This window comes from Drosophila navojoa, chromosome 3, assembly GCF_054131105.1.
Source record: "Drosophila navojoa isolate 15081-1374.11 chromosome 3, UAZ_NAV_1.0, whole genome shotgun sequence".
Lineage (NCBI taxonomy): Eukaryota > Metazoa > Arthropoda > Insecta > Diptera > Drosophilidae > Drosophila > Drosophila navojoa.
In genome coordinates, this window is record NC_142891.1 from 2238061 (window position 1) to 2258210 (window position 20150).

The window sequence follows — 20150 nt, forward strand, 5'->3', positions numbered from 1 at the left end:
AAAATTAATTGGTTTTACAAGCAAGTGAAAAGCATTGTTATTGTTACGTCACATAGTGGCAAAAAAATTCATCAATTGGAATATGCGATTGATATAAATATTTATTATATATTTAGGAGCTGCCGAGATGTCGCTGTCGCCCTTCCTGCGTCTGCCACTCACAGATTTGACCGGTTGCCTAATCAACCATCAGACCTACGACAAATGCGGCAATTTCGAAATGAAAATGATGGACTGCCTGGAGGCTTACGGCATGGAACGCGGCAAAAAGCAATGCGCCGACCTGATTGCCGACTTCCAGGAGTGCGTGGGCATGCAGAAGCAGTTGCTGCGCTTCCATGTAAGTTTGCATTATCGCAAATGGAAAGCTGATTATTCATTTGAGCCTTTTATGTTTCCCTTCAGGCTATGCGCGCGGAGCGCTACAAACAGTGGCTGTCCGGTGAGCGCAAGCGGGAGGAATTGTTTGCCGAACCACCACGCGTTGATGCATATTAAAGGAATCATTGCTTGTGTAGCTGAAATATGTTTTAAATAATAAAATAAAATGGAAAATTATGCTAATATGTAAAAAGATAAAATTGATTTAGTTTTGTTGTTTTGGTATTTTGCCAGTGTTGCTTAGGCTATGCTTTACAGCACTGCTAATAGTTACTTTTCAGCGAGTTGTCAACTCTGGCATTTGTTTTTGCGGCTGAAAAGTCGCTCGCGTACGTTTAATTAAATTTTCTTAAATAAAATGGCCACAAAACGACCCAATAATAGTGTGGTGCTATCGCAAGAGCCTAAGCGCAGCAAAAATGACATTGTCGCATATACAAATCGGGATAAAGCGCTACTGGAATCGGTAAGCTGAAGAAGAAGAGGAAGCAGCGTGTTTTGGTGTGGATGATTTTTAGAAGCTTGCCGAGATTATTAGACAAATGAATAAAAAGCAATGAAAGTTGGGAGTGGAGGAGCACAACTCTTGTAGAATGAAGAGGGCTTGAACCATATGAGCTATGAATGGGTATTTACAGTGGAACGTATATAAAGAGTGACGACTGTCCCTTGGCGGCTGTCGGCATTCTGTGGCTCTGCTGCTATTCAATCTCAACGCTTCAACTTTGTTTTCATCCAATGTAATTTCAGGGTGTGCGACGCACCTCCAATCTGCAGGCGCCCATTATGCAGCTTGAGGGCCATGAAGGCGAAATATTTACGACAGAATTTCATCCGGAAGGCGAAATGCTGCTCTCCTCCGGCTTCGACAGGCAGCTGTGTAAATGAGCAACAATAAATTATAGATATATATATTCCAGTTAGACTAAACTATATTCCATTTCTAGATATCTGGCAGGTGTATGGCGACTGTGAGAACATAATGGCAATGTCGGGTCACAGTGGTGCCGTCATGGAGGCACATTTTACGCCGGATGGCTCGCATATATTCACCTGCTCCACAGACAAAACGCTGGCCATTTGGGACATCGTGACGGGTCAGAGAGTGCGACGCCTGAAGGGCCATACGAACTTTGTGAACAGTGTGCAGGGCTCGAGGCGTGGCCAGCAGCTGTTGTGCTCTGGCAGCGACGATCGTACCATACGCATTTGGGACGCACGCAAAAAGCAGCCGGTACACGTCCTGGAATCACCTTACCAAGTGACAGCCGTCTGCTTTGGCGACACCAGCGAGCAGGTCATCAGCGGCGGCATCGACAACGAGCTGAAGATCTGGGACATACGCAAGCAGCAGGTGCTGCACCATCTGCGTGGCCACACGGACACAATCACAGCGGTCGCTCTGTCCCCGGAGGGCGACTTTGTCCTGACCAATGCCATGGATAACACGCTGCGCGTGTGGGATGTGCGCGCCTATGCGCCCGGCGAGCGTTGCGTCAAGGTCTTCCAGGGACATCAGCATAACTTTGAGAAGAATCTGCTGCGCTGCGCGTGGGCGCCGGGTGGCGATAAGATCAGCGCCGGCTCAGCGGATCGACATGTCTACATATGGGACGTGAATACGCGGAGAATACTGTACAAGCTGCCCGGACACAATGGCAGCGTGAACGATGTGGACTTCAGTCCCAAGGAACCTCTCATATTGTCCGGCTCAAGCGATAAAACTTTATATCTGGGCGAGATTGAGGATTAGCTACGGTAGAAGATTTCAGAATTAGCTGTTAGATTTGGCAGTTGAGTTAGTGAGATTAAGCAGGTGTTGCTGATCGAGATTGTGTGTGAAGAGATAGTCTATTTATATTGATCAGGGTAACCTACTGATTCCTTCCTTCATTGATTGAGCCAAGATTCAATATCAACTGTTGATCTATTCAAGACGAATTGCTTCTCTCCATCTTTATACGACTCATATACTAATTTGTATATTTAAACAATTTCAAGGCCCAGTTCTTCATGCTCACATCTAGGACTAGCTACTTATACTACTTCCAGCTAATTCTTAGATCTCATCTGAACAACTTACAGTCTTAAGCAATCCTCGACTTCTATCACAAATAAGTTTTATTTTTCTGCATTGTCATAACGATTAATAAATAATTTGAATTGTATAATTTGTAAAATTGTTGTTGATTTTTTGGTACGAGCTCAAACGGGCAGCGCACTGGACGAGCTGGAGACGCTGCTCTTGAAGAGCTGGCCAAAGAACTTGAGGCCCGTCGCACCGCCCGGCACCATGCCCAGCAGCATGAAGAGCAGCGTGATGATCTGGCCGACGGCGAAGAGCACCGTGAAGGCGGTGCTCTTGGCCACCAGCGCAAAGTAAAGCGTTGATGTAAGGCACGCGCTGTATGAGATGGAGGTGACGAGGCGTGGGCGCGAGAACATTTGCTTGAAGAATGCCTGAAAGCCGATGAGGAAGCAGAAGCTCAAGATGAAGAAGAGGCTGCCCAGCGTGAAGAGCAGCGCAAACTTCGGCTTGAGCATCAAGACTGGAATATAGAGCGTGGAGAGTGTCATGCAGAGGCAGCCCATGCCCAGGCAGGCGACGAAGCCAACAATGCGCTGCAGACGGGACTGTGAAGCGAAATGGCATTTATGTATGGCCAATCAATTAGTCAGTTCATCGTCATTTACCAGCTTGGGGCAGCAGGAGTCCTGTGTGTCCTTTAGCCAACTGTTTGCCTCGGGCTGTTCGCTTGTGCGCGAAAAGATTTGCGCCAGCCCGGGCATTTTAATCTGTGGCAGCTTGACATTGAAGTTCTTCTTTTGGTCGCTCTGCAGTAGTAAATACTCATCGAGATCCTGCTTTAAGTTGCTCATTGAATTGAGTGCCACCGCATAAATATTTTTAATAATCGTCAATGATTTTGTTTACTGCCAACCCGACAGTCAACCAGCTGTAAATTAGGTTGGCAGCGCTGACTAGTGCTGAGATGCACAAACGAAACTGGCGCGAAATATTCCGAAATTCGAATACACAATAAATTGTTTTTATTGTGTTTACTATCAAAGCAACATATAAATTTCTATAAAAACAATTTGGCAGCACAGGCAACGGCTTTCACTTTATAGCGCCATGTAATAAAGCCTTATAAAAATAGCATTTAAAATAATATGCTTACACATTTTCTAGCTTATATTAACATTTGCATTTAGGTCTAATACATTAAACGCAATTGACTACTTCTATTATATCTATAATTTGTGTGTTAAATTATCAACTTCTTCACCGTCTGACGTCACAAATGCAAAAGGCCATAGCGGCACAGCACTCATGCGTTGCCAGCGCAGCTCAATTCAAAAATACACCATTTCTTCCCCTCTCAAGTTGTTGGCGTTGCCACATTGTTGTAAATGCCAGCCATCACCGTTCAAATCTGGCAACCCGCTATTTCTTTCAGTTTCAGTTGAATTTTTGTCGTGGTCGGTTCGTTGTCGCTGCGCGCGCGGCAAATATGTAATTAAACTGAAATAAATTACAAGCCAGAAATTGATAATATTCAAAACGCCGAACACACGCCGAAGTTAAATATTAAATTGAATTAATTCGCATTATAATATTGATCAAAGTAAATCGCGCCCTCCGCTTCCCCCGCCCTTCTCGCAAATACAAAACGTCGTGATTCCATGCAAACGGCTCTTTGGCTCTTCTATTTATGCAAATTGTATAAATGCATATATGAGAGTGTGTGCGGTTTCGGAGCGTACGCGCGCTTATGTGTGTGAGAGTGTGTGCGCGATTGTGTGTGCGTAAGTTGATGCATGTGTATGCGTGTAGGCAATTGTGTTTATTTGGGAAAACGCATTAATTACACAAATACAAATGCAAATGCGAATGCGAGTGCAAATACAAATACAACAACAAATGTAAATACAAATAAAAATACAATCAAACACAAACAAAAACAATACGTAAAAGCAGCACCAGCCGCCGACAAAAGCCAAAAAAGTATTTTCAAACGCAATCGAAATACAAAAGATAAATACAAAAATAATTCTAATACGAAAAAGAAGAGAAAAAAGCTGAGCAGCAAATTTTTTATTGTTTTTTGCGAAAATTTGGGAAAAATAAATTACAAAAAGTAAAATGCATTTGTGTTGGGTTTTTTGTTGTTGAATCGGATTCAACAAATTGCCCAAATTCCAAGTGAAAATCATCGATAAATGAAGATTCACGTAAATTATTAAAAATCCTTTGACTCCCGGCTCGCAGCGAACGTTAAAACGGGATCGTTTGGAGGTCTTTGAAATTTATAAAGAGAAAAGAAAATGCTGAAATTTCAAATACAGTCCAAAACGATTGGGAAATAAACGACGATCGCCAACTGGAAATGGTGTAAGTATGGAGGACTGGAAGGCTTTCGTACTGGAAGCAATGCAAAGCTGATTGTATTTTTAATTAAAAAATAACACTAATACGTCATATTTCTTATTCTTTGCAGCTCTCAATGCAATTGGTAAGGAAATAAATCAGCAACTGGAATCAAAAATTTATAAAACACAAGTGTCAAAAATATAATATGAAAATGTTTAATTGGCAAAGCCAAAAGGAAAGTGTTGCAAAGTGTTTAAAAAAAAGAGCAAATTTTCTGTTTTAAAGTGTTTAAATAAAAAGTTGAAACTAAATTTAAAGTCGGCCACACAAAGCTTATGCTAATTTTTCTAATTAAACAAAGAGCACAACTAAAATTATATAGAATGTTGTATATGTGTATGTAATATACATATAATTGTATATAAGCATGTATGCGTTTGTGTGTGTGTGTGAGTGTTTGTGCATACGCCCAGGACTCGATTCGTTGGTTTCTGTGGAGCCGATCTACAAAGCTGCGCAGCACAAAGAAAAATGGCACAGCGATTGGGACAGAGGCAGAGGCAGCTCCAGTTTTGGGGCCTGGGGGCGCTGCGGTCGCTGTCGCTGCCGACGTCGTCGACATCGTTGTTGTAGCAGCAACAACAGCAATTAACTCGAAAGCAAAGAATTTCATCAGAAATTCAAAGCAAAAATAACGAGGCAGCGGCAGAAGCAGCGACAGCGACAGCGGCAGTGACGCCAGCAGCGGCTACAACAGCGACGTTTAAATTGTTGTAGCAAAAATCCAGGCTGACAGCTCCCCCTCAACGAGTTGGCAGCAGCAACAACAACAACTAACTAACTAAAAGTAACATGGCGCTGCCTCAGCATATGTATTAGTGTATATATTTATATATATGTATGTGTGTGTGTATATATTTGAGCCCCAACAGCGAACAACGCAAATAAAGCAGTGAGAGCGAGTGCGCAGATATGCGCAGTGTGTGTGCAAACGAGATGGCGCTATGGTATGGAGAGAAATTGTCGTGTCGCGTTTTGCTGTAGCGTCGTTGTCGCTCGACGTCGTTTGTCGCTCGTTCAAAAATCGATTCAGCTGCACGAAACGAGAACGCGCGCGTGCGAGCGAGAGATCCAACTATGGGACTGGGACTATGAGTGCGAGCGAGCTGCCGGATGCAGTAAAACAACAACGAACAAAAAAAAAAACTTATTTAACCCGTTTCGTGTGCGTGCGCGTGCGCCTGTATGGATGTGTGCATATATACGTGTGTATGTATGTGTGTGTGTGAGCTGCTAGAAACTACGTTGTACGACAAAAACTACAAAAGTTTCTGTATAGTTGGTGTTGGAAGCGTCGCGGCGTGTGGTGGCATCCGCAGCCGCCCCGCATCGTTCTGCCCCCCTCCTCTGGGACAACATTGCAAATGCGGTCGTCGCACGACTATACAACTGTATATGTGTGTATCTGTGAATGCGTGTGTGTGTGTGTGTGTCTGCTTGTATGTGTGGTCACGTAGCAGCGCTACAAAAATGACTGCATAGTTCGCTGACTACAAAGCGAAGAAGAAGAACAAACAGAAAACTGGTTTGGTAGCTTCTTCTGCCGCAGGCTGAGCAGCAGCAGAGGCAGAGGCAGCAGCTGCTGGCATATTAATGAAATTCGAATTCTAGCTGAAGCCACAGCCAAAGCCGCCTCTTTTAATGGGATTTTGCAAAATATCTATAAATGGCCACAGCTTTTAGCCATAAATGTCGCAGTTGCTGTAATATTTAAGCCAAATACGTTTTTCAAACGGCCACAAAAACCAAAATGGCTGCCATACAAAAGACGAAGCAACGAAACGGACAGAAAGAGAGATAGAGTGAGATAAACGACAGAGACGCACAAATTGAACAGAATTTGAATTTAGTTTTTTTTCGGGTTTCTTTTCGATTTTATTCCTTCTGATTATAAATGTATTTTCGAAATTCTTTGGTAGATAGATTTTTGCACACGTCGACAAAGGCGGAAAAAGCTCTAGCCCAAAGCAAACAGCAATAGCAGCAACTGTAGCAGTAGCAGCAGCAGAATTAGCAACAACAAAAATAATAAAGCGATTTTGAACCGCACCCCACCAGGCATACAAAGCGACTGATGCGCAGCAGAGACGATGCTTTAGTACAGCCAGGCAGGCAGCGACAGAAACTTTCACGATCGATGCGACGTCGACGTCGGCACAGCAATCAGCAATGGCCGCCGCCATAAGCTCTCCAACTGGGGCCTCTCTCTGAATGGGTGTGAATGCAGCAGCAATAGCTTTTTTGTGTGTGCGAAAGTGAGAGAGGGAGAGCGCTTAACGCCCGCTAGCGTCTGCGCGTTTTGTACAGGCAGCAGCAGCGACGACAGCGCACACACGCAAACAAACACACATGATGTAGGTTTAGCACACACATACACGAACATAAAGTATTTTTATGGGCTTCATTTTGGGTGTAGTTGTGATTTCCTGCTGCGCCCCAAAAGTCGTATAAAGGGCCCCCAAAAACGTAGCAAATGGCAAAAGCAGCAACAACAACAATAGGAGCTACAAAACTACATTTTATGCATGGCCATATCACAACGTCGTCATCGTCGTTGGCTGAGAAAAAAAACGTGAAATAACAACGCGCGTTCCCAAAGCACCCCTCACACACACACACACACATGCATACGAACTGTATGTACACATGACTACATAACCATTTAAAAATACACAGCAGCAGCAGCAGCAGCGACGGACAACAACAACAATGACGAACGAACGGCAAAAACAAACTCAGAAGATACTCGTTTTTCCATGCCATGCCCAGGCAGAGGCAGAGACAGCAGCAGCAGCAGCAGCAGCAGCAGCAGCACAAAAAGTACCAGCTATAAATTCTTTATGTACATAAAAGTACATAACACAACACACACACATACTCACATTCATGCTCACTTACAGGAATACGTTTATGTGTATGCGTGTGTGTGCGCACTGAAGCAGCAACAACGGGCCATTAAAACCTGTCGCTCTATCTCGCTCGCACAACAGGCACCCCACTTTGCGCTGTGTATGTGTGTGTGTGTGTATGTCAGCATGTGTGCCTGTGTGAGTAGTAGCTATAACAACCACGTCAGACAGCGCAGCAGTTCAGTGCAAACGTCAATTATAAGCAAACACACACAAATGGCAACGTTGCCAAACTTCACACACACATACGCTACGCAGCGTGTACAAGCATAGAGCGAGTGAGGGAGAGGGAGAACGCTCACGTCTCGCATTAGTCAGATAGTGTGAGCGAGAGCTGCTGCTGCTGCGGCGACGGCGACGTTGCCAAACTTCACACCATCAACAAAAGGCAGCATGAATGTTGTTCTTGTATTTCCATGTTGCCTGCTTTTTGGAATTTTAACATGCGCCCCGCTTGGCTTGGCTCGGGCTGGATTTCTTTTCTTTTTTTTTTTTCGTTTTCCTTATTTATTTTGTTGCTGTTGTTGTTTTTGGCCGGTTTGTGGATTGATGGCGTTGTGGTTCTTGGACCCGGTCCGGCTGCCTGCTTCACTGTAACGTTGACTGGATTATAATAACTCGCTGTCGCTGTCGCAGTCGACGTTGACGTCGCTGCTAGCATTTTCCACCTTATACTGTGCTTGCTGTTGCCGTTTGTACAGAAAGGAAATGCGCGCTGCAGAGCCGTACCCCAGACCCTATTACTTATATAGATGGATATATATACATACATATATGTATATGTACATACAGATAATATATATGTATGACTGTATATAGAGACTACACGCGATAGTCTTTATATGCAGCCCCTGTCCAGCGCCTTGCCTTGCCTTTTAAATTGAGCGCAAAGATCTTGCGTATCTCATAGATACAATTTATATGTATATACGAATAAATATGTATATTCTGGTTGACCGCCCTTATTGAAATTTCAATAAATTTAAATTGCTCTCTAGTTGAATTAAATTAAAACATTTCTGTATATTTTTAGTGCTAAATTAACATAAATTGGCAAAAGCTTTTGTTGTTGCGCTCACATAAAATGATAAAAGGAAAAAAGAATAAAAAAAAAAATTAAGATAAAAAGTGCTTAAATTAAAGTTGAAAAAGTGCGAAAAGTGTCTTCAGAAATGCTTAAAATATATATAGAAATATATTTAATAATTGAATATATTTAATAATAATCATACTATATGCTTCCCCCACTCAATCTATATCTATTTACAGCCCATGCTAAATAAGCAGTTAATCCAATCTAACGATCGATTAATCGATCTGTTGTGTGTGCGAAAAAGCAAAATAAAGCAAAGAAAATGCAAGAAATCTAATTGAAAATCCAAAATATTCCGAATCAAGTGAGAAAATTCAAATCAAAAAAGAAAAAAGAAAAAGTATCTCGAAAATGTGCGAGTGAACGAGTTGAAGATATCTATTAAAATCCGCCGTTAAGCAAAAGCTATAGAGTTAATGCTCTCTCGCAAATCGGGATATTTGTTCAATGGGAGGAGCGCGCCCATTTAAAATTATGCGCCTCCACAACGGCATACGAGAAATGCTATATAGATCGTGATCGTAAACGAAACATGGTACGCGACAGCAGCCGTAACATTTGTTTTGGAAAATTAGCCGAAACTACGCAGCAGCAACAACAACAAATCGCCGTGGATAGTAGCAGCAGCAACAACACCAATAACAACAACAACAACAACAACAATAATAATAACAATAATCAGAAACTACGCGATACATTAAAAAGGTAAGCAAAAGGATCTAAAGATAGAATACTAATAGAAATGTAAGCTAATGGAAATAAAAATGCCTTACTGACATTCATTAGAAGAGGCTGGAAAGCGTGTTTCATTGGAACATATTGGAATCAACTAGAAAGCGCTCCGATAGACTATATTATGATATGACAGAGAAAATGGACTCATGAGAAAGTAAAAAAAGAAATAGATATTTACGTTCAAGTAGAAAGAAACATTCTAGACTAAATTGGAAAACTAATTGGAAATATCTGATAAGGTGAAATTGTAATAGAAGTTTAAGCAAAATAAAAAAAGGAATTAAGATAGAAAGCAACATATTTAATAGTTATTTTAATTTAAATATAATGTTATGGAAAGATATGAAAAATGTGATGCGTGAAAGGTTTCTATATTTATTTTTAATTTAATTTTAATTCAGATTTCCTAAATAAATATGTATGTATTTTCCCATCGTTTAGATACTATACAATTTTTTAAGATTCTTAGGGATTTTACAGAGAACACTTAAGATACTCTGATGTATCTCAGATATACCACCTAGGTTTCCATTTGAAAGAGTTTGACAGTTGGATAGAAGTTGTAGTAACTAACAATAGATACTTCTAAAAATAACTACAGATAGACTTATTGTAGATACATATAAAATAATATTTTTTAAAGTTGGGATACGTCTCTGACAGTACATTAAAAGTATCTAATAAAAGATATTACACGCAAGAGACGTATCCCAAGATATGTATCCCAAATTTATATGATTATTCATTAGATACTTTCATGTATGCCAGCTACTGCCATAAGATACATCTATATATGCAGTCCAGATACTTTCAGATACAGTTGATATGCCAATATCTTGTACAACTATACTTTCAAATAATCTCAGATACATATATTCATGCATCCCAGCTCAGATACATTCCCCCCATTTACCAGGAATATTCAAGATACTTTGGAATTTTTCCGGCTGTGTAAATCTCTCTCGTAGTTAGCTGGAAGTTTTCCTACGTGGAAGCAGCCAAAGATGCGTGTCTAGAAATGCAACTCAGCCCAGCTGCAGCTGCGTAGGCCCTAAAGCCAACTAACGGTTGACACAAAGCCAAAAAAAAAAAAAGTAGAAGAGAAGAAAAAATAAATATAAATGAAATGCAAAGTATCTCGAGTGGCTGCGCGTGGGTCTTGGCGCGACTCGAGACTCGAGATTTGAACCTCGAGCTACTTGCAGCGCCCACTGGCCGCAGTGCGTCTTTGTTGTTGTTGTTGTTGTTGTGCTTATCCGTCACGGGGATCTGTGACACGTTGACTGCCTGGCTGCCCAAAAGTATCTCAAGATGCAGCTTAGCTGCACTCGTATCTGTTAGCTACAGCAATGCGTGCAAGTGGCCCTGCCTAAAGAGCCAAACGCGTAACGTTTCTACCTTGACTTGTCGTCGCATCTTACCTGCCTGCCTGCCAGCCTCTGTGTGTCTTGGCCAACTGTGTGGCGACGTGTACAGTAAAATCGACACGAGACGGACATGTGGCCACTGTCGTCGTCTATTTTGCGTTATTACGTAATTTCGTACACAATTTTTATTTTTGTTGTTTTGCTGCTTATTTTTCTTTTGGGCAACACTAGAATTGTGTGCGTGTGTGTGTGTGTGTGTGTGTGCGTGTGTGTGGCTCTTAGACGCCTCTGTCTGCCTTTCATTTGTGTTCGTGTTTGTTCTCGTGGCCAAAACAAGTTTTGTGGCCATTTGTTGTTGTTTCAGCCTCTCTATATGGACATGTATATATTTATTTATTTATTTTGTATACCCTGCAAGCCAGAGAGACACGGCAGGTGTATAGCAATTGGATAATAATAATAGTAAAAATGTGAATATTTAATATTTAAATTTTAATATAAAACTATTTATTGAAGCGATTTAGCTCTTTGATCGATGTAGATATAGGGTAACTGGCTAGTCGTGCACTCTTGTAAAACACCAATTCTTGTTCTTTTATTTTATTTGTTGTTGCTTTTGTTTTTCCCCTTAATTTTTGTTGGGTGCAAAAGTCGCCGTCTAATTGCTTCATTAGCCAAAAAAAATAAAAAATAAAAATAAAAAATTAAAATAAGAAATAAAAGAGGCGAAATATATGTTTTCGGCTGGCCAAGTCATTAAAGCGGTGCATTAAACCCGCATCAATGTCAGCACAAAACAACAACCGCAAAACAACAACAACAACAATTGCTAGTTGTCGGTTAATTACAAGACAATCAACAGCAACAACAGCATAGTAAAGAAAAAGTAACAAAAAAAAAAAAAAATTAAAAAAAAAAAACCAGTCGACAGCTTTTTGACATTGACAATGAACTGCAAAGAGTGTGGAGCAACAACAACAACAACAACAGCAACATACAACAAACAGTAGATAACCAGAAAATAGTTATTGTTGTTAGCCAAAAAAAAATAGAAGAAGAAAAAAAAAAATAAACGAGAAAAACAAAATGGTGCATAGGCAGATTACGCAGACAATTTTATAAAGAATTCGTACATTTGTATCTGCGGGATACAACAAATCACAGGAGCTACAAATTAGCAAGCTGTGCGGGCTGGCTGAGTGTGACTCGAGAGGGAGATACCCTGTAAAGGCATGCAATGTGTGAAGCATGTTGAGTATCTGGAATATATCAAATAAATGTGAGGGAAGAAAAATTCAATAATTAAGGAATATCCACCACAAAGAAAAAGCTCGTTTAGCTTAGCTTTTAAATATTTTAATTAGTAATGAAGGACCCATCAAACTATTTTAGTTGATGAAGGTGTGAATGCCTGAAGGAAAAACTTTTAGGCAAACATAGGAAAGGAAAAATATGAAATGAAATAAATAAATACGGTAGATTCTCCATAATTTGTACCCCGCTAAATAAAAAATCGCGATAAATCGAAAGAAGTTCTATCCCTTAGAAAAAATTCGTTTTCGATAATTCTCGATAGTTGAAATTTCTCTGTAAATCGAAAAAATTTTATCCCCTTGCCATTTCGAATTATCGGGGCTTAACTGTAGTTTATATTAAGATTATTTTCTATTTATATTATATTAAAAAAATAAAATAAAATAGTAAAACAAAATAAAATGATTAAAATATATATTTTTCTTGATGTATCCCATGTACTTCTAGTATTACAGGTTACGAACAGATATAGCAGATAATGCTATAAGAGATTTTCATAATAATGCTGTGAATACGCCGTGATATGTTTTCCTATAACTTAACTTCCCTCAGACATTTTGACATTTTCCAGCTAGTTACATTTAATATAATATTAATAAATAATAAAATAATATTTATTAGCTTTCCCAGATATTCTTTTCAATATTCCACCTACTGTTCAGGATTTTTTTTTTTTTTTTAATGTACAATATATAAATGAATATATATTGTACATTAAAAAAAAATCCTCCTAGCATCTGTAAAAAAATTCAAAATGAAATAAAAAAATAATTCAAGAATATGTAAGAAAAAGGTATATATTTGTAATTATATTTGTATCTCTATTAAATAAACTTTCACTGTACTTACTTATATTTATTATTTAGTTCTTATAAATATATCTAAATATTTATATTTCGTTTTTGTCGGTGAAGTTATGGTTTATTATAGTGGTAATGAGAGGATTATTCAACTATAAATATAAATAATAATAAATATAAATAATAAAAAAATGATTGTATAACATTTTTTTTTTTTATTATTAATTACAAATGTTTTAAAATGAGCAACAATTTTTGTGCTTGATTTAAATTAAGTTTTTGCTAAACAAGTTTTCATTTTTCATATCTAATATTTATTTGTTATTGTTTTTTTTTTTTTTTTTTCAAAATTCAATTAACTGAAAATCGTGTTTGGCTCTTTAACACACATGAAATAAAAATCTTGAAAATTTGTTACAATGCAAAAAAAAAAAAAAAACAATAACAAAAGGTATCAGATTTTGCTTTGCTTGTTGTTGTTGTTGTTTTGCGAGCATTTGACTTGTTTCAATGTCATGTTACATTTAATTTGTTGTACATGTATGTATGTTTGTATATATGTATGAATATATATATATATATATATATAAACGATCTATTTGCTTGTGTTTTTGTTTTTGCTTTCAATGTTCTTTTTGGCATTGAGAATGTTTTGTCTGTGGGGCAAAGCCAAAAAAGTAGATTAGATAGAGAAAACGAAATGAAACGACACAAAACGAAACGATATGAAATGAAAACGAAACGTAACTACTAGCTAGAATATTATAGACTAGAAGCTAGACAGAGGGGAGGGGGGGGGAGGGGGTGGGGGACGTCGAATGGGCAGCTGCATTTGTAATTGCGTTCGCACGCAGATACAATTCCAATTTTATTATGCTCTACTTTGTTGCTATTTTTTGAGAACAGAAAAAAATCAAGAAAACCGAAAAGTGAAATAAATTGAGAAAAACTCTTATCTTTGGCCAGGCCTTACTAAAGTTATATAAAAATAGAAAATGGAAAATGCTAATTAATTAATTCCTATTGATTTTGTAGAATCTTTTTGATCAAGTGCATGAAAAAGTTGTAGGCGTGGCCATAGTTTACACATGTTCTTGGTCGAGAGATTGCTAGCAGAGTGGCTGTTGAACCAGCATTACGTTCTATTTGGAGGCCTTTAAAGAGCCATAAGAGATCGATACAAATTGCAATCGATAATTCATCGATAACTGTAATCAAATTTGGGATCATCACATTCATTTTATTAAATCGATAAATAAAGATATAGTCGCTCGGTCAATTTAAAATTGGTATGTATATAGGGTATTATTAGTGATATATGTAGGTGTGTATCACATTTTGGATACCTCATATCAATGGAATGCCAAAATTCAACTGGCTTCAACGTTGTTCGGTATATTTTGCAGGGTATCTGCTAGTCGTACATGCTAGATATTTATTGTAATCTAATGTTGAATGGTTCATTTATTTATATATGATGTGCGCTCATTATGCTGAGTCACGGCATTTCTCTTGCTCATATTTCATTGAACCCCGTAGAGTTGTTAGAGTACTGCAATGTATTTAATTGTAATAATTTTGTTATATAATAAACTATCATGATTTAACTGAAATATAAACAAAAGGCTGATATAGAATATATTATAATTTTACAATAATATTTATTAAATTTGGTCAAATTTATAATGAAAAATCAAAAATATTATGTATGTATATAAAAGAAAAATAAATGTAAAATATATGTATATAGAATCCAATTAAGGTGCGATGCAGTCATCAAAGGTTTCTATTTTTAGTTAAAGAACTTAAACTTTTTAAATGCTGTATATTATTTAATTATACTGCCTGCTCAGGTACATATGTATATAGATATATACCTATATATCTACTGTGGGAGCAACAGCTAAGCGGCTTAGTCATCGCAACTATTTTTCCAATTTGTGTTGCCGATAAGAAAAAAAAAAAAAACAGTAAAAAAGTTAAAAAAAAAAAAAACAAAAAAAATTCAAATATATTTCCGACTTTTGCCTTTGTTGTGAACATGTGCAAAATGTATCTATGAAGTACGTTCAGGAACGCTTCATAGCGGTTGTTGTTGTTGTTGTTGTTGTTACTATTGCTGTTGCATTTTGGAGTACAGCCTTTTTGTGGTTGTTGTTGTTGTATTTTGCAAGTCGTGCAATTATTTGATTATTATTTGCATTGTTATTGCTTCCCATTGTTGTTATTGTGTTTCGTAATTCCATATGTCGACGACGACGACATCGCCAGCAGAAGGGAACGTGACAACGTCGCGTCGCAGTCGACGTCGACGTTGTCGTTGTCTGGCAGCGATGCGATAACTCAATTTTGTATGGGAAATTAGAAAATTCCCAAATAATTTCACACTCGAGTTGATAGGGTCCAGGCATGTGTGTGTGTGAGCGAGAGGTGCTGGGGACATTTGAGCGCAACGTTGCCACACTTCACAAAAGGTGCTAACAGAGACAACAAACTAAGACAAAGAAGAAGATTAACATGGAAGAGCACAAGCAGAGACAGAGGCTGAGGCAGCAGCAGCAAATCGATTAATATACCAAAAGAGCTGGATATATGTTATTACCTGTTACCAATGAAACCAGTTGCTGGCCATAATATTGTTGTCGCTGTGACGTTTGCCGTGCTAAGAAGAAGAACCGGTTTGTAGCTGTGTTGTTTGTTGGCTATCATTAAACAGCGATCAGGTGCATACACACACACCTGCACACACAACAACAAAAGGGTATTTTAAAGGCAAGCATACATACATAAATTAGCCATGCTGAGGACTTTGTGTCCTGGAGTAAAATTAACGCACAAACTATGGCTTCAAAGAAACATCACACACATACTTTTTCATACACACGCACAAAAGCTATTCAAGCAGACAGACAAAGCAACACACGCACACACACGCATATGTATTCAGTTAGCTCTCTGCTCGCTGCTGTAGCTGCTGTTAAGGCGGCTGCTGCAAAGCGACAGCGACAAATGTGTGCTGCTGAAGTACGACAACGCCGCACATAAGCGCAGCGGCAGCGCCAGCTGTAGACGCGCGCTGTAGCTTGTTTTTTTCGCACACACACACACACACATATATATATATATATACTCTCATACGCTTAGGTCGTGTCTTTGCTTGTTTTCAATTAGAGTTGACTACGGCAAAAGAAGAGAAGAGCAAAAAAAAAAAGCAGTAAGAAAAAATAAAATACAAGCACATCATAGCCGCACACATTGTTGTTGTTGCTGCTGTTTTGCGCGCAACTTGCGAATACGCCGCGCCGCACGTTGTGTAAACATCAGTCGCTGTCGCTGTCGACGTTGGCGTTGGCGTTAACGTTAGCGTCAACGCTCGCCTGAGCCAATTTGAATTTGCAGCCACGCATACACACAGAGGCATACAAATTCACACATACATTTATTTGCTTGCGTGCGCGGTCTCTCGCTCTCGCTCTTGCTCACTGCCTTCGCTGTTTTGGTTTTGTGGTCGCTGCTGCTTTTGTAGGTTTTCTTCTTTTGGCGCAGCGTTTACTTTATTTTTATGCTGGCATTTTTGCGGCACTTGAATTCTGCTCATGTTTGCGTGTTTGTATATATGTATCGGTGTATTTATGCATGTTTGTGTGTGTGCGTGAGTGAGTTTCGCTGTTTGCTGCTGCCTTTTGTCGCTTAATTGCAAATGAGTCATGCACACGTACACACACATACAGGCGCGCATACGCACTCACATATACATGCGCATTATACAAAGTCCGCCTGGCTCAGGCACTTCTCACTCACTCTTTTTTTTTTTCACTGTGTGTGCCTCTGTTTGTTACTTTAATCAATTGGACTTTTGCTTTATGAGCCGCGGCAATCCCTCCCTTCGATGCGGCTCTCTCTCTTTCTCTCTCTGTCACTCCTTCCATTCATAGCTCAGATGTTTGGCGACCCCTGCAGGAAACAGACGCTTAATGGCGGCTCCTCGTGATAATAAATAAATAAATAGCCGAGCAAAGTAAATCGCGTCAATGGCGTCTGCTGCTTTTAGCCAGATTAGCTAGACCCCATAGATACATACGTACATACATACATACATACATATACAGCTGTATAAAGATATATGCTATTTCTTTTCCTTTCCTTTTGTTTTCTTCTTTTCACCATCATTATTTTGTTGCTTTTGATTTTCCTGTTTTTGTTTTTCTGACCCATGCAAAAAAAAAAAGAAAAACTGAAGTGGAGAGATCAAAAGCCCAGGCACAGAATTTGTTTCGGGGCCAAGTATTCGCCAAATGTCAAGTTGTTTGGCATAGTTTAAAACCCGAGAAGGCAACAAAGACAAGAACCTGAGAGAAACAAAAATAAATAAATACGAATGAAAAGAAAATATAGTGAAATTTGAATATAAATTAGTTTTGTTATTGTTTGCAGAAGGTAAATAGATATAAAAAGTTGCAGCTGAAAAAATAATTAGAAGCTATAGAAATTTTCTATAAAGTTGCATTGAAAAAAAAAAAAAAAAAAAAAAAATAATAATAATAAAATAAAAATAATAATAATAATATTTTATTTTATGTATAAAAAAAAAAAAAACAAAAAAAAAAAAAAAACAAAAAAACAAAAACAATAAAATATATATATTTTGTTTCGTAGAGTAGAACTTTTAGATATAGATACTTTGTAGATATAATGAAATATATATATATTTTTATCTTCATTACATGGAATTATTATTATTTTTGGGATTTTTCTTGAGGGGATTCTGCATTCAGCTCTCGTATATAATATTTGACTCATTTATCTGTGGATATTTCCCCAATAATCAAGCACATGTGCTTACTGACTCAGTCTGTTCTCCCTTTCTCCCTCTCTGTCTCTCTCTTTCTCATTTATCATTTATTTGATACTTTTGATTGGATTTGACGATGCGTTCAACCAATTTTACATGTTTCACTGCATTCGATGGATTTTCTTATATCAGCTTTGTTTCGCTTCTTTTTCCAGCAATTAAAATGCTTAATTATAAATGAATATTGTTGCCTGAAAATTAATAAATAATACAGCTGACAAGTGCAAACAAACTGGGAACAAATAAATGAAAGAGGGAACAAAAAAAAAAAAAAAATATTGGAAACAAAAAATTATTACGTAAAGCGCATAATAAAAATATCCACGTTTCGTTCATATTGTTTATTACATTTTGTTCAATTATAAAATATTGTGAAAAAAAGAATTTAAAAAAAAAAAAATAATAATTGCATTGAGTGTGATGATTGACTGGCAAATACTCTGTAAAATCCATCAAAAGCAGCTTAGAAACATATTAAATATTCTTAAATATATTAAATATTCTTATTTAGCTATTTAACTGCTCGACAACTTTTTTATAGCCATATTCAATGTATTTTATAGCTGTGTTATAGCCTAAATTCCATATATAATATCATTTTCCAGTTAATAAAATAATGGCTTAGGCCCACTTGATAAGCCATTAAAAAGTGTTTCACCCATGGTTATATAAGAGAATTACTTTTAATGGCATTTTGCATTATTTATTGTGTTCCAATTTGATCAATATACGTGTATATATATGTATATAGCCTAATCCCCCCCCTTTTGTCTATATAATCTCTGGGCAGAGAAAAGCTTCAGCTGCGATAAAAAACGCTGACGATTCGTGTGACGCCCCCGCAACTGCAATTGCAATAATTGACAATAATTTAAGTAATTACTGTGTGAAATTACTTTGATTTTTTTTCTAGCGTTTTTTATTTTTCGAGTTTTTTTTTTTAGTTTTTTTAAGCCCTCCCCCCTTTGGAGTCTCCCTCGCAGGCTTTGAACTTCCGCTGCAATAGGTTTTCGATAGGCAATCACGGCGTATAATTAATAATGGGCAGCGGTGTGTGTAATGATATAAGTACATGTACAGTAAGCACTCGATAGAAAGAACCTATTTAAAAGATAAATTATATTGAAAGAAAATATCAATATAATGAATGATAATGATAATGGGAGTTGCTGAAGTTAAGATAATAAGGTATATTTGATCCACATGAAAACAGTAATCTTTCTATAGAAAGAACTTGAGAATTGTGAAAGAAAGAAACTGAATATAGAACTAGATATTTCTGGAATTTAACTAAAAAACCAAAAAACCATTTTGATTGCCCATAATAAAAAAAATTTCTACCTATAAAAATAAATTTTTAAAATTTCGCAATTATAAAAATGAGTATAGTTTTATGTATCTCCACCCATAGACATCAGCCATACGTAATGCTTCTCGGTCTATGCCAATTTCTCTGGGCAATTGAAAGGCCCATCACGTGCATCGTGGCAACATTGTACGTGAACACTTCGATGCGACATCATGACATCGCAACTCGCTCTCTCTCTCTCTCTCTCACTACCTCTCTATATATAGAGAGAGATATATATGTCTATATATTCACATTCATATGTCTATAGTTGAGGGCTCTTCGCGTCCTATTGCTAATTGGTTTTGATTAGTTGAGGGCGTGCTATGAGCGACCCGCATTTGTCTCCTCTTCGCGTACCTAGGCCACTTTTCATGTACTCGAATCGAGTTCAATGTACTCGCAAGCAGCTACTGTTATTTTTGGGAGCACACACCTATACACACACACTCACACACTCACACTCGAATATTGCTGCAAGCGACATAAAATGCCTAAAATGGCAGCAACTCGTGCCTGAGCCTCACCTCAGGCTTGGGCAAGCGTTGCGGCCCACTGGGCAGAGTTCCTCAATATCCGCATCTTTCTAAACTTTTGTGTAGAGTATCCATATATATAAATATGTATATGTGTAGATACTGAATAGTACGGCGTATTAGTAGATAGCATATGCATCATATATAGACATGAGATACATTTATATCTTATAGATACATCTCTTAGATGCAGTTACATCTTGTGTGGTTTCTCTTCTATAGAACTATCTTCTCAATATTGACCTAAAATATATCAAATGTAGCCATCAGATACAACGAAATCGTCTTAAAGATACATCTCTAGATGGTAGATACTTTTTGTAGAGATACATTCAATTTGCATTAAAGAATATAAAATGAGATGCATCTCTAATCTATAT

At 38.0% G+C, this 20150-nt stretch overlaps 4 protein-coding genes across 15 annotated transcripts in view; 3 read left to right on the forward strand and 1 right to left on the reverse strand.

The window, feature by feature from the left end:
• Window positions 1-122: 122 nt before the first annotated feature.
• On the forward strand, window positions 123-581 carry ND-15 (NADH dehydrogenase (ubiquinone) 15 kDa subunit). Its single transcript, XM_030386361.2, has 2 exons — window positions 123-340; window positions 406-581. The coding sequence occupies exons 1-2, from the start codon at window positions 128-130 to the stop codon at window positions 496-498; spliced, it is 306 nt and encodes a 101-aa protein (XP_030242221.1). The 5' UTR covers window positions 123-127; the 3' UTR covers window positions 499-581.
• A 53-nt stretch (window positions 582-634) lies between these two features.
• LOC108649288 (U5 small nuclear ribonucleoprotein 40 kDa protein) lies at window positions 635-2561 on the forward strand. Its single transcript, XM_030386360.2, has 3 exons — window positions 635-847; window positions 1132-1261; window positions 1329-2561. The coding sequence occupies exons 1-3, from the start codon at window positions 740-742 to the stop codon at window positions 2132-2134; spliced, it is 1044 nt and encodes a 347-aa protein (XP_030242220.1). The 5' UTR covers window positions 635-739; the 3' UTR covers window positions 2135-2561.
• LOC108649795 (uncharacterized) lies at window positions 2485-3381 on the reverse strand. The gene is made up of 2 exons (XM_018098839.3): window positions 3076-3381; window positions 2485-3015 (listed from the first exon to the last, which is right to left on the reverse strand). Exons 1-2 carry the CDS (start codon window positions 3259-3261, stop codon window positions 2587-2589), a joined length of 615 nt encoding a protein of 204 aa, XP_017954328.2. The 5' UTR covers window positions 3262-3381; the 3' UTR covers window positions 2485-2586.
• A 437-nt stretch (window positions 3382-3818) lies between these two features.
• The window catches only part of spen (spen family transcriptional repressor split ends), an 86268-nt gene continuing 69936 nt past the window's right edge, over window positions 3819-20150 (forward strand). For 4 of the 12 annotated variants that reach the window (XM_089257538.1, XM_089257543.1, XM_089257540.1 and 1 more), the window contains exons 1-2: window positions 3819-4777; window positions 4884-4898. Coding sequence is in view for 5 of the 12 variants with exons in the window: in XM_089257533.1 (XP_089113659.1) it covers window positions 4773-4777; window positions 4884-4898 (20 nt within the window). In the remaining 7 variants the exon portion in view is untranslated. Of the gene's footprint in view, window positions 4778-4883; window positions 9524-20150 lie in introns of those variants that run through there. The other 8 variants (XM_089257528.1, XM_089257532.1, XM_089257530.1 and 5 more) reach the window with 4 other exon arrangements.